Source organism: Pteropus medius, unplaced genomic scaffold (assembly GCF_902729225.1).
Source record: "Pteropus medius unplaced genomic scaffold, Ma_sr-lr_union100, whole genome shotgun sequence".
NCBI classification, from domain to species: domain Eukaryota; kingdom Metazoa; phylum Chordata; class Mammalia; order Chiroptera; family Pteropodidae; genus Pteropus; species Pteropus medius.
Window position 1 is genome coordinate 38,248,935 of NW_024340849.1, and position 13,783 is coordinate 38,262,717.

The window sequence follows — 13,783 nt, forward strand, 5'->3', positions numbered from 1 at the left end:
GCTGTGAGGCCGGAGCCCCTAGACGAGCCAGCTGGCTTCAGACTTTTGAGCCCAAAGGGCAAAAGTCTGAAGGGAATGACTCCTGGGAGAAGGTGATACCCTCTGAGGATGTTTGACTTTGGGTCCCTACAGCACCTTCTGTTCTTTCAATAAAGCGTTTATTTGCAGCAGAAAGCCAGTGGAGTTGCCAGATAAGATACAGGATACACAGTTAAATTTGAATTTCGGATAAGTAGTTTATCTGGAATTTTAAACATTTGTTTAAAAAGTTTGTCTTAATTTTTTTTTTAAAGGTAAGCATATCCCATACAATATTTGGAGCATACTTATATTAAAATATGTTTATTTATTTGAAATTCGGGTTTGTTTGGATGTTCTGTATTTTTATTTGTCAAATATAGTAGCCCTAGAAGATGGTCCAGTGGCCTGAGAGAGCTGACACTCCTTTAAAGTGGCAGATGAACACAGAAGAAATAATTGGCCACAAGTGAAAATGTGTGTGATAGTACTAAAATAGGACATATTTTTAAAAAAATGATCCAGGAACTAGTTTCAAGTAGACTCTTTATACTATTTATCGATAAATTATAAATATAATAACTTATACATAGCTATAATTTATTAATGTGACTATTTTGTGTCTATAAAACACTTCTATTTCACGTTTTATCTTTTTTTTCCCCTCTCATTCCTTAGTGACATTGACCAGCAGTACTTAAATTATATATTCAGGTAAAATATAATTTACATTTTTAAAGAGTAACTCATATTCTCCTGGAGCTAATAGATTTTTATTTTCCAATAATATTTTGATTAGGGAGTTCTGAGTTGATGTGCTTGTCAAGAAGGCATCCTAAATAATTTGTGAGATGACCAGACGCTGAGGAAACCAAATAGTAGTCCTGCCCTTAGACCAGACAAGAGTCTGTCTGGCCCTGCGCTTCAGAAGTCTGTGCCTCTCCCCATGGGATATGGAGTCTGTAAGGCTAAGGGGACATTTTTTCCCAGTGCCCACAACCTCTCTTCTAGCTTGGGCCCTGGAATTCCCTATGCAGGTGGCCTGAAACTTGAGTCCAAGGCTTCCCTGGGTCTGTCTGCCCAGCTCATCCCTATACTCAAGGATGTCCAAATAAAGATTGTCAGTGAGAAGGATGTGGACGGAGGGTGGCCATGTAGGCTGAGGTATCCACCTGCAATTGTGTGAGGCCCTCAGGGTGCAGGATGGAGCCTGGGATGGAAAAAGAAGGGGGCACATCAGGAGCCAGCAGCCAGAAGCTGGATGTCTCCATGGTGCCACATTCTGACACAAAGTTCCAAGGACTCCAAGAATTCTAAACTTTAATATGGACTTCTAAGTTGTTTTGAAGGTATATTTGTTTAGGGAAGATGAAGTTTGAAACTTGATTTATAATGTTTAAATATGGTATATGGATTTCCATTTGTCCCTTGTCCCGAGCCAAGCAAAGAATAGGGGTCTGCCCACGACCTGGAATAGCTGGGGAGCATTCTTGGATTTTCATAGTCTCAGACTGGGCACTGCAGTATCTAATTGAGAAGCAGGATGAGATTTGATGTTGGGAACCCAGGTTTGCCTAGTGCTGCAACTTTCCGTGGAGAGCACCAAGGTCAGAGAGATGCCTCTCAGCATTTGGTCACACCGATTTCTGGAGGAGGTTACTCCGCTGAAAAGGTTCAACATGAACTGTGTTCTCCATTTGCAGATGAAGTTCATAAATATCTTAGTATTTATTAAAACACCTTTTTGAAAGTGAGATTCATTACAAGCGTGGCCGGGGGCCTCTTTTGTGCTCAACTGAAAACGATCATTAGTTCTACTCTGCCCAGACTCACCAGCTGCCTTTTCAAGACTCTTATGACATCAGGCCCCTTTAAGCAGTTCTTTTTCTCCAGAGAACTTATAGCCAACTGGAGCAGCAGAAGAATAAGGGGGTGGAAAAATGAGCCTCTGTGACCTCAGCTAGTTCTCCTGTCCTCCCTCCTTCCCTCTCGGTTCCTTCACCTGGTGTAAGGATGTTCACTGCCAGTAGTGAGCCTGGTGCTGAGGCTTCCTGGTAGAGCCCACTGCTGAGCCTGTGGCTAAAGCCACAATTCTATTTCCAAGCCTTCTTTCAGTACAAGCGATGAAGCTGTGTGAATCAGAAAGAGGGCCGCTATTCATTTTCACGCAGGAGCTGGACACTGAGGGCATCAACATGCAGGGATTTGATCGCTCAAATCTATGGGGCGGCTGTGCTTATAGGTGCCGGCCTGCAACTGTGCTGGCCAGGATCAAGAACTCGTTTGAGCTCTCCATTTTTTGAGAGAGCCATGTAGTTGGATGGTTCTCAACTTTGGCACATACTCCTATTTTATTGAGGAGGTATTTACTCCCTAACACTGACTCTTTGGTATTTCTCATATAGGTAGAGGTCTAAGGCCTAAGGTAGAGGGGAAGGATGAAGGAAGGAATAAAGGTGGAAATTGAATATGGGACTGAACATAAACGCAAGATTTAAAAGCTGTATGGCTTTGATCAGAATTTTGAGAAATTTAGGAAATTTATAAGGAATGAATATTATGAGATGTACACCTAACACCATTTCTTTTTAATATAAGCAGACACTAGTCTCTCCTCATCTAGTAAATAGAAAATTACCATAATGTCCCTTGTTCATACCCCTCCTCCTTGTTTTGCACATGAAATTTTGTGTGTGTGTGTCAAAGGGAAATAGATAGGTGTTCTCTCTGGGATATGACTTATGAAACAAAAAATGTATTGGTGTTTAGCCTGTAGAGATTATATTTTTCTCATATTTCCCCATTTTATTTCCCATGAGCATTGGAATGTTTTCTATTTTGTTCACTGCTATATTTCCAAATTAGAACAGTACCTGGCACTTATTAGGCACTTGGTAAATATTTATTGAATGAATGAATTTAAAAAGTCTGCTGTTGATCTGCCTTTTTATATTAGTATAATTTCTTCATTAGGGTTTATAAGTAATATATAATCTTAGAACTATTGAGAGCTTCAAGTTATATTTCTCTTCAAACATATTCCCACAAATATACCTCGATTAATTGTAATTTGGAAAGCTTATGGAGCACCTGCTATATGTCTGCCCTGCTCGGCAAAGATGAATAAAATGTGGTTCTTGCCCCGCAAGAGGTCACAGTGCACAAATTAGGAGTGATGCAACACTATATTTGCAAAATTCAAATAGAGATTAGAGCTCAACTCTGTTATTTAATTATTTCTTCTTATCTTTGCTCCCTGACATTTTATTCCAGGGTCACTCTTTGGGGTGATTCCAATTATGAGATTTGGGGTATCATGGCAAGTCCTGGGAGATATTTTGGGATGTAAATAGGCCTCTCATATTTTGCCATAGGAGCAATAACTTCTATTGCTGAAGTTATAACCAAAAGGAGATCCAGGGAGATAAAATAATGGAGTCTGTATAGGGTGTGCATTTTCCAAAGAAAAAAGAAATAGCAAGCAAAGGACAGAAATTTTCCAGTTTCATTAGTAGTGCGTGTTTTTCTTTTTTTACAGATACATGTAAACGCTGTCATATAAACTTACAATTTCTGAATGCTCAGACATGTGGCTATTCTCCATTCTTTTTCTGACCCCTCCTCTCTTCTGCCTCTTTCCATGACATTGTTCTTTGGAGCCTTCAGAGAACCCGTGCTTTAGCAGTAAAGCAAAGGAAGAGCCTGAGAAAAACAGAAATGTGCCAGGAAATGACCCAGGAGCTGGGCAGGGGAGGGTCAATGAGCTAATAGTGTTTTCCCTGTTCAAAACTGTCTTCCTTCAAGCTGCCTATAATGTCACTGACTAGAGATTTGTTGCCATGGTTCTGAATCCTGGTGCACTTTAAAGTCACCAGGACCATAGCAGAGTAAAACAACTGATGCCTGGACCATACCCTCAGAGATTCTAACTTAGGCCCGGATGTTGGGCTATCCTAATGTGCAGTCAGGGTTAAGAATCAGAGTGGGCCATCCAGCACTTAAAAAAAATTCCCTCCTATACTTGGATAAAAAGTTTTATTTCTAACCTCTAACTAAATCAGCTGCCTGGATGGCATGGGGTTGCGATGAAAGAGAGTATAGAAGGTGGGCTTAGGGAAGCATGAAGATGCTATAGACAGGCACTGGGAGATGGGAGAAGCTTCCAGAGAGGAAGACGGAAGGGTGCCAAGGACAAGTATGGCTTGCCTAAGAGGGACATGCCTCCTTGTCCTTTTCATCCTTTTTGGCATCAATTGCAAATCAGCCTAGGTAGTTTTCAGTCGCATGATGTATATATGCGGTGGATCACTTTGTGGGCTAGCGTCTTGGATTCTTAACTTACCTTCTATGCAGTTAATTTTGTGGTAAAAATAGACATAGCTGTCATTCAACAGCAAGCTTTTAGAATGCAACCTATTTGTAATTTAGAGTTTGCTTTGTTTAATTTACAAATACTCTCGGTAGATTAGGTGAGTGTGATACTCATTAGTAGCACGGCTGACCCTCAGAGTGGGGCATGGATCGTCAGTTCGTCATAGGGTAGATTCAAACCTCTTGCCAAAACCTGAGGCAATTCAAGAGATTCTCACTTTCTCACTGAGGATGTGGATTTAGGCAGAATGAGACCATTCAGTGCAGATAATTTACTTTTAGACCAGTTTCACTGTTTCTAAGTAGAATGGTTAGGCATGTATGTTGTTTCTCCTCAGTATGGGGAAGCTTTCTTCACTACTCTGCTGTTTCTTTTTCAGCGTGGTGCTCCTGGCATTTGCATCTCATCCCACAGGTAAACATCATTTTGTTTGTTTGTTTTACATTGCCTATTCAATGCAGTGTGCTCTGACCCCGGTTATAACTCTGAGGAACATTTTGTGAAAGAATGTAATTCCCTTCCAGGATGCAAACTCAGGGGTTAGAAGTGGCCCACGTACTTGAAACTATTCTTAATAACCCATTATAGAGTTATTGCCTGTGGATTTATTCTTATCTCTTCTTTGTTGTGTATGTTTTTATCTGGTGCAATCTCAGATGTACAGACAGGTTTCATCTGCAGAGTAGACTATTGCGGGCATTATTCTCTTCTAATTCTTTCTTAAAGCATCCAGAATTGCCCTTCAATTCTAGTGCTAAAGGATTTGGTGAAAAAGTTCAAATTCACCCTATTTCTGACTGATATCCTTTTATAAATTTTTATCATATGTTATCATCTAATCTTCATAATTCCAGATGAAAGAAATCAAGTTTTAAAACTTACCTTTATCCTGTTGCTACCTTAATTACTCTGTAGTTGTTTTACAGATTCAGGAATTGCCCACAATACTCTATTTCATTGTGGATTTTTACTTTGAAAGGTTTTGAAGTTGATGCCAAAGATAAAACAATAATATTTGTGTGGGGTATGGCTGAAAATACATGTTTTATTGGTCATGTTCCTTAAACTAATGTTTATTGACCATTTGCTATTCATAAGGCATTTACCAAGCCTTCAGGGTCTCAGTTCTCTTATTTGTAAAATGGAAAAGGTGAGCTGAATTATTTCTAAAGCCCCTGCAAGCCCTCATAGTGTGCCTAAAACAATGACAGCTTTCTGTTTGTGTTTTTAGCTGCTTCAGATTATTTGAACTAATATCCCTAGGGAACTGTTGTCAGTAACTGGAATCATGTTTCTAGATTGTATATGACATATGTGAACCCGTGTCTCATAAGGATAATTTGGATTACTTTTCTCTCAATGCATCATTCTACACTTGCTTACACTGTAGCATATCTGCTATTTTCTTTCACTCCTATAGTCTGATGTGTCTTACAACTATGAGGTATTCTCTTGAGTGCCCTCTCTACAATCATTTGTTGAAAGCCTATCATTTATAAAATAATAAATCATATACAACCATGGTGTTAACCCTAAACAGTTTCCGCTTGCCCATATGCTAGTCTTCTGCCTCCCGTCATTCCTTCATGCAGTGAGGGGGTTGCCACCCAACAGGTACTTAAGAGCCTACTTACTAAGCATCCTCCCCCTTTGAAATGCGTTTTGGTCAAAGGCCTCTGGAAAGCTTTGTCTGCTGGTTCTCCTTTGTTGGCATGTTCATCTACTTCCTGAGTGAATTCTAGTGGATTTGATGAATAATTTTCACACGAAGAAATCTCTCTGCCTTTCAACTCAAAGATTATGCTTGTTCATTGGTTACACTCGGGATTATGGGGGCTGGGAAGAATCTAGTGAATATCCAAGGTGCCGCCACATTTTACAGATGAGGCAATTGAAGCCCAGAGCAGTTAAGTGATATGACCTGGATGATGCACAGGAGGTGAGTAGCAGAGGGAGACAAGTTTCGGTCTCCTGACCCTCTTTCCAGGCTTTTCTTCCTAAAATGCTTCTTTTTCAGTGGTTTTACACTTTATTATAAAGTCTCCCATACTTTCGTGTGATGCTCCTAAATTTCTTTCTGGAGCTTCTTTTGGTTTGGAGGGTGCTTTGTCTATCAGTTTCCAAGCCTGGTAACTGCCGATAATCATTTATTTGGGGTTGCATTCCCACATTTTACCTTGAGTTACTGCCAAACTTTTAAGTCAGCGCAGAAGACCTGGGGCACTTAATTACTCTCTGGAACTCAGAATGGTCGGCAACTTTCTGGCCTGGACAGAAGAGTCATTTAAAATAGATTTTGGTTTGTTTGAAAGAAGAATTAATTTTCTCACACATTATATTTTAAGTTCAGAAAAGAAAGAATTGACATTGGACATCAGATGTCCACCTTCCATTCCTCCTCTTTGACCATATCACGTGGTGAACGACTGAGGCTGTGTCTGTGGCAGATGGCTCAGGGAGTTGTAAAGCCTATGGGATTTATCAGAGAGGGGCTTGGTACACTTACCTGGAAGGGCTTCTGGATGCATCTTTGATTTGTTGCAGTTTTCAGATAGCTGAGGTGGAATCTTTGAAGAAGCCAGGTATAGAAAGTTGACTTCTGAGAACGATTTTGCTGGGCTGATGACACTGTGTGACTGGTGTTAATAGCAGAGACGACCTTAGCCTCCCTTGCTGTAAGTAGTTGAGGCACCCCAGTGAAGCCCCGCAGGCCTTTGTAGCCATCATAGCAGGGCTCTAGTAAAGGCCCTGGGGAAGGTGGGTGTAGGGTTATGTACATCCTGGTGGCAGCCTTCCAGAAGAAGCCAGTGATTGCCATCTATACCAGCACCAAGTTCAGTATCCAACCCATGAACATCCCACACCTACTTCTATGTGTATTAAGTAAAATAAAGGCGCTGTAAGATGTTCATGATCACGTTTGTTGCTTTCCTAGAACTCAGGCATAGTAAAACACTTATATTTGTTTGTTAGAGTAGATAACTAAGGTAGATAGATTTTAAGGTAGGAATTTGCTATGCATGATGATGGAAGTTCACAATCTAGAAGACCCCTGGGAAATCAGTTTTTCCAGCTTTTTAAACTCGTGTCAATTGTTCTAAACTTTTTGACGAGTCCTGGTGTTGTTTTCTTATAGTATAGAGTTAATTACAATGTTTAAGCAAATAAAACAGCTGAGGAAAATTTTTCTTCTCCAGAAGTATCCATGGACTACTGCGATTGGGTGGCTCCAATTCTTGCCAATATTTTAGCTTTCTTATGAGTAGTCTAGACTGTTTTTAAGACAGAACAGCACTTTATTCTTTCCCACTTACTTATTACACTTTCCATCAACACTGTCCACTGCTGGGCCTGAGTGTTGGTCCAGGAGAGTGTCTTGATAGCCCACATGTGTACCCTTTAAGACACAATGTGAGTCAGGGACATAAGTGCAGTCTTATTTTGAAGGATCTGTTAATTTCTGACATTTTAAAACAGAGCTTGATTCCGTTTCATTTATTCTCACCTCTTCTTTTTTTACTTGTATCTTTATTTGGTAGTACATATAAAATGTTTTAAAATTGAGATAGTTTACATATATAAAATACGTAAGACCTATCTTAAATGCAAAGCTTGGCCATTTATGACAAATGTATACACCCATGTAACTCACCCTTCTATCAGGTATAGAACACTTTTGTCACTACAGAAAGTTTCCTCACACCCCTATTAGTCTCTCCCTCCTCATCCACCACCAAAAGCCACCACTGATCTGATTTCTGTTACCATAGATAACAGATAAGTTCTGTCTATTCTCGAGTCTCATATAGATAAGTTCTGTCTATTCTAAAGTCTCATATAAATAGAAACACATAGGAAGTATTCCTTTGTGACTGGCTCTTTCATTCAGCATAGTGTTCAGAGATTCATCCAGCCTGTCGTGCATATCACTAGTTTACTCCCTTTTATTGCTGGATAATGTGCCATTATGTGAACATACCACCTTTTCTTTATCAAGTCATCTATTGATGCTCACCTGGGCTGTTTTCATGTTTTTGGCTGTTCTGAATAAAGCTGCTATGAACATTTATTTACAAGACTTTTTGTGAACTTACGTTTTTCTGTCTTGTGGATAAATACCTAGGAGTAGAATTTCTGGGTTTTAGAGTAGATATATATTTAACTTCTAAAGAAAGTGCCAGTTTTCTAAAGTGTCATACCATTTTACACTCCCACCCAGAAATGTATGAGAGTTCCAGTTGCTCCACATCTTCACTAGCATTTGGTGTTGTCAGTCTTACTTTAGCTATTCTAGTGGGTGGATCCTTGTCCCTCAGTAGTGCTTTTGACTAAACTGCCCTTCTCATTCAATGATGAGTAGCTAAAAAAAATAAGCTTTCTTGTAGATGCAGATGATATGGCTGTGGGTCACAACCTTTGGGGTACATTGGGACCTAATGGCAGGGATCAGGTAGATAGTTCTCCATGTCCTAGGCACAGGCCCTGCCACTTTTTCTCCTTCTAGCACTGAGTTGCCTTCTTGGTGGTAGAATCTACCTCCCTCTTTAATCTTCCAATTTCATGGTTCAGGCAGAGGCTTCAAGAATCTGGGAACCCTGCTTCCCCTTGGACTGTTTTAAGCAATGATAAAGAAGAGAAATCCTTCCCATGTTTGAGAGTTTGCATTTCATATTTGTGTGGGGCCCCTATGCTGTGGTGTTCAAAAGAGAGGATCCCAAGGCACTAGAAGGGTAGGGAGAGCCACAGGAATCTGACCCAGAAATGACCTTGTTACCTGGTATGTCTGTTGCTCATGGTGAGATAACGCAAGCAGACTAATCACTTCTTGGAACTGACCTTCCTTTTTCCTGCCAGTTCTGAGGGCTAAAATGTGATGAGAGGAAATTTTTTTTCATTTTCAAATATCAATTAATCTTGAATGCAGTAAGATTGTGCCACACTTTTTACTGTGGTTCCACAATCTTCAGAGAAACGGGATTCACTCCCTCTGTCAGAGAGCCAGCAGAAATTTAACTGTGGAGCACAGGAATGAAGGCTCAATCCAGACTTTATTGTATCAGCTGCATGTTGATGCCACAAAACATGTTTACAAATCTTGATCTACTTAATTTGTGCTTAAGTTGGTGTGTTCTGCACTAGATGGTGTAGGAGTGTTGTTTTTTTGAACATTTTTACAAATTTTTTAGGCTCCCGGATCTAGTCCTCATGTGGTTGGGGTCAGCCAGCTACACACTACAACAGCTTCAGGGCTGTTTGTAACACAGTCATTAACCTTTGCTGTTTAGGGGTTGATATGCATCTCGTCTGTTTAAGAGCTCTACTTTCGTAAAAGTGGAGGTAGGGTGAAGGCATCAGAAGGCAAACATTTGGGGTCAATTTGAAATTGAGGACCAGCATATTCAACTGGAAAGTGTTTGGAACATTCCCTCCAGGGGTTTAGGTCTCTCAGTTCAGTAGTGCTTATTATATGTCAGAGTTGGTCCTAACACAGTAGATACAAGTGATACATAAGATAGAGTCCCTATTCTCAGGGACTTCTTAGTTCTAGCAGGAGAGACAGGCATGGAGTCAGCTAAGTGCTATGTGAAAAATGTGTAGAGGTTTTAGAAATGGCTCAAAGAAAAGAGAGAGCTATTCTCTCTCACCCTCTCTCTCAATAATCTATAGGAACAACTTTCAGGATTTGGGTGAGGGTTATCATCTAACCGGTAAGTTCTAGGATAATTTCTTTATCCACCTCCTCCCTGTCTACCTCTGACCCCTCCACAGCCTGGGCTGGGCTGTAAAGATTGCCAACGCACCGTGAGTCCAGTTTACCTCCCAGGAGTATTTCTGATGAAAGACTGGGTGCTGAGAGGAGGCAGCGCCCAAGCAAAATCTCGAGGTCCTACATTTAGTTTATCTCCCCCTTTGCCCGTTCCTTATTATCACACTGACTGCGCTGCAGTTTCTCTGAGAAGGAAATTGGGAAAGGGCCAAGAACCAACAGCTGCCAAAGAGATAGAATGCAAATCCTCCATGACATCCTTTTCACTGCCTGAGCGGGGTGCTCTGGCCGCCCTCTAGGACCACGGCGCCCAGGGTCACCTTGGCTGTCACTCCTGTGGGGAAAGGGACTGCCGATGGTGTTGCTCCTCATGCACTGAATGGCTGAGCCTGATGATATCATTTACAAAGTCCCTCCACCAATATAGATCCCAAGGAGATGTTAAAGGTATTCAGTGGAATTGTGGCAGAGAATACAAGAACTCATAACCTCTTGCTATGTTGCACAAAAACCAGATCCCTCGAGTCCCTCTCCTTTTAATTAAACACACGCACGTATGTACAAACGAAACAAAACAGTAATAGTCATGATAAAAAACAACCCTCCAAAGAATTGGAATTCAGAACTTTTCTTTCCAATACTAGGTGGTTGAATCATTTGAAATCATTTAGGTCTCCGAGGAAGTGTGGCATGCCATTGTGTCTCCCGTTCTGAAACTCTTGATTAATAAATGTAGTGATGAAGCAAATACTGCCCTTATGTTCCACTACACACCTAACATGCTGTGAATACTCGTGAAAATCAGCCCTTCTCGCTCCAGTCCATCCGGCATTGAGAGACAGACCAAGGCTGGGGTCCTGGAAGGCCTGGCTCCTCCAGTCTCAAAAATTCCAGATTTGGAAGGATTAAGCTATCTGCTGTGGAAATGCTTAATTCCTTGTCTCTGGACATTTTTGGAAGGCTTTCTGCTTTTTTAATCTCCTGACTTCTTGTTTGTGACCAAGTTCAAATTCCAAAGAGGGAAGCAGCCAATATGTGTGATTATTTCCTCTTGCACCAAGTGGAACTAAAAGAATGAACTTACTTCACTAGAAATAAATGTACCCTTTGGACCTTAAACTAAAGTGAATATGCACAGTCAGTTGGCCCCTCTGCCATTTGTGCAGTAATTAAACATAAAAATGAAAAAAGATGTCAGAGGCATGCATTCACATTCTTTTTTTGGATGTAAGGCAGAGAAGAATAGAAGAATCTTTAAAAAAAGATTCTTTTTGTCCCACACTCTGCCTTGGGCAGGATTGGCTGCCCGGTGAAGAGGAAAGATCCTAGGGTTCAGAGTGACAGAGGTTCACATTGTGACTGCACAGTTCCAGAGTTATATAATCTCGGGCAAATCTCTTAACTTCTCTGAGCTCCAGTTAAAATGAGGATAATAAAAATTCATAGAGCTGTTACAAGGATTGAAAGAGATGATGTCCATAAAGCTTTTAGCATGGGGCCCTACACAGGACGGACTCTCACTAAATGCGCATTTTCTTCTTCTTCTTTTCTTCTTCTCTTTTTTTCTTCTCCTCCTCTTCCTCCTCCTCCCCCCCTTTCTCCCCATCCTCCACGTCCTCCTCCTTCTCCTTCTTCCTCTTCCTCTTCCTCTTATTATTATTATCAGAAAATGCTAATAACATAGAAACCCTAGGAATACTGGTGTGAATTCAGTGACGGGCAGTTAAACTCTCAGAGGGCTGTTGTGCTAAAGACCCTCACTTTGCATTTCCAGAGCAGCTGGGGCATATGGACTGTGCAGGTCATTGTTTCATTCTTGCTGTGCCCTTCAGGTGATCTCTTCAGCGTCCTGGACTTTCCATTCCTGTATTTCTACAGATTCCATGGCAGCTGCTGTGCCAGGTAACCTTAACTTATAAAACACTTGCACTATTAATTTGTATGTTTCTGTACTACCAGCTGTGTCTTTGTTTCAGCGAAGTCCTGGATCACTGCTAGTTATCCAAATGACTGGCAGAGCAGTAGCAGGTGCAGGCGTGGAAACAGCTCCCTAGGCCATCAGTGGGTTGTTATGAACACCCTCAGGTGCTCAGGGATGGCCAGGGGCCTGTGAGGAGCCCTGCCCTATAGAAGTTTCTTTCTTATCCAGGGTCATGGTTTTCAAATTTGTAGAGAGCTAGGGTTCTCCCACTCTTTTTTTCTCTACAAGCAAATGTTAAACAGAACTTCACTATGTAAAAGTGGTGAAATTGATTCTGTTCAAGAGAAGATTTGGGTCTATAGTCCTACCATCTCGACTTCTACCTAAGCTTTCCTCTTGCTCCTAATGGGGAACCTCCAAAAAAATTCAACTGAAACCCATGACTATGAAAAAAAGATTTTGGAAACCATTGACTAAGGGATGTCTAGACACAAGGTAATCATTAATCACTTTGGGAAATGCTAAGGGAGGTAGACCAATTAAATGGATAGAATTAGATAACATAGAAGTTCATACCCATCCTATTTTCCTTTTCCTGCCATGATCCCCACTTTTTTTGACTCTATTATGCTCAGAAGTAGAAAGGCTTCTGTGGACAGTCTCAGAGTATATATTCCGATATGGTGGAAAGACCAAACTTGGGGTGAATTCCAGCCTTGCTGCTTCCTAATTGTGTGGTCTTTGGGCAGGTTATCCTAGCTTTCTCAAAACTTAGTTTAGTTCTATAAAATGGAAAAATAATATGCAAGGTTGCTGCCTATATTAAATAAGACATGTAAAGCACTAAGCATTATGCTTCGCCCAATAAATGATGGTCATTATTATTACCTGCTCAGGTCAACCATAAGTAAAATGTCAGCACACCATGAGCATAAAAACGAGACCACCGAGTCCCACATTTATAGGATGCTACCTTATGAAGCAATGTTTCTTTAAAGAGTGTCAAAAATCTAATATGTAGCTAGGTAAAATTTTTGGTCTTTTATGACAAAAAAAAAAATCAATATTATAGAGTTTGCTTTTGCATTTGAGCCTTAGAATGATTTATTTATCATCTTCAGAAAAGTTTCAAGAGAACACTGACAGAAGTCTTCTTCCCAGTTCCTCTCAATTTGGTCAGGTCTTGTCATTTGACCATTAGCTAGGATTGTGTGGCATGACTGTTAGTGCTGCTCCGGCGCCTGTGGACTTGTTTCCTTCAGGTCTGGTTATTTGGCAGCACAGGATATGGAGGGGAGGGCAGCCACTGTTTGCTTGTTTGGAACAGAGCAACACTGTCCACAGCCTGTTGGTGTTGGCTTCGTGGGGTGACATTCTGGCTCCATTTCTACCCCTTTTCATCTGCAACTTTCTCATAACCCAACACGAAAAATTCGGGTTTATTTTATTTGAAAGATTTGGAAATCTTTATTCAAATTGATTTAACTCTCTGTTACATTTTACCCCCTGGCTTCACCTCTTTTAAGAATGTGTTGGTTTTCACCATCTCATCTTGTGGCTCCTCCATGACCATATCTTAGACTAAGAGTTGTCCCCTTCAGGAGGCCCTGGAGGAGGTCAGAAGGGGCTATGGAGACCTAAGGATACAGTAGTAACCATGCCCAGGATACCCCATTAACAGGGAGCCCAGTCTCTTTCACTTCTG

The 13,783-nt window shown here is 40.9% G+C and overlaps 1 protein-coding gene across 7 annotated transcripts in view; it reads left to right on the forward strand.

Annotated features, from left to right (window-relative positions):
* Positions 1-13,783, forward strand: part of SLC35D4 (solute carrier family 35 member D4) — a 108,499-nt gene that overhangs the window by 43,375 nt on the left and 51,341 nt on the right. For 5 of the 7 annotated variants that reach the window (XR_005649024.1, XR_005649026.1, XR_005649017.1 and 2 more), the window contains exons 10-12: positions 697-732; positions 4,770-4,804; positions 11,990-12,059. Coding sequence is in view for 4 of the 7 variants with exons in the window: in XM_039844558.1 (XP_039700492.1) it covers positions 697-732; positions 4,770-4,804; positions 11,990-12,059 (141 nt within the window). In the remaining 3 variants the exon portion in view is untranslated. The remainder of the gene's footprint in view (positions 1-696; positions 733-4,769; positions 4,805-11,989; positions 12,060-13,783) is intronic. The other 2 variants (XM_039844569.1, XM_039844584.1) reach the window with 2 other exon arrangements.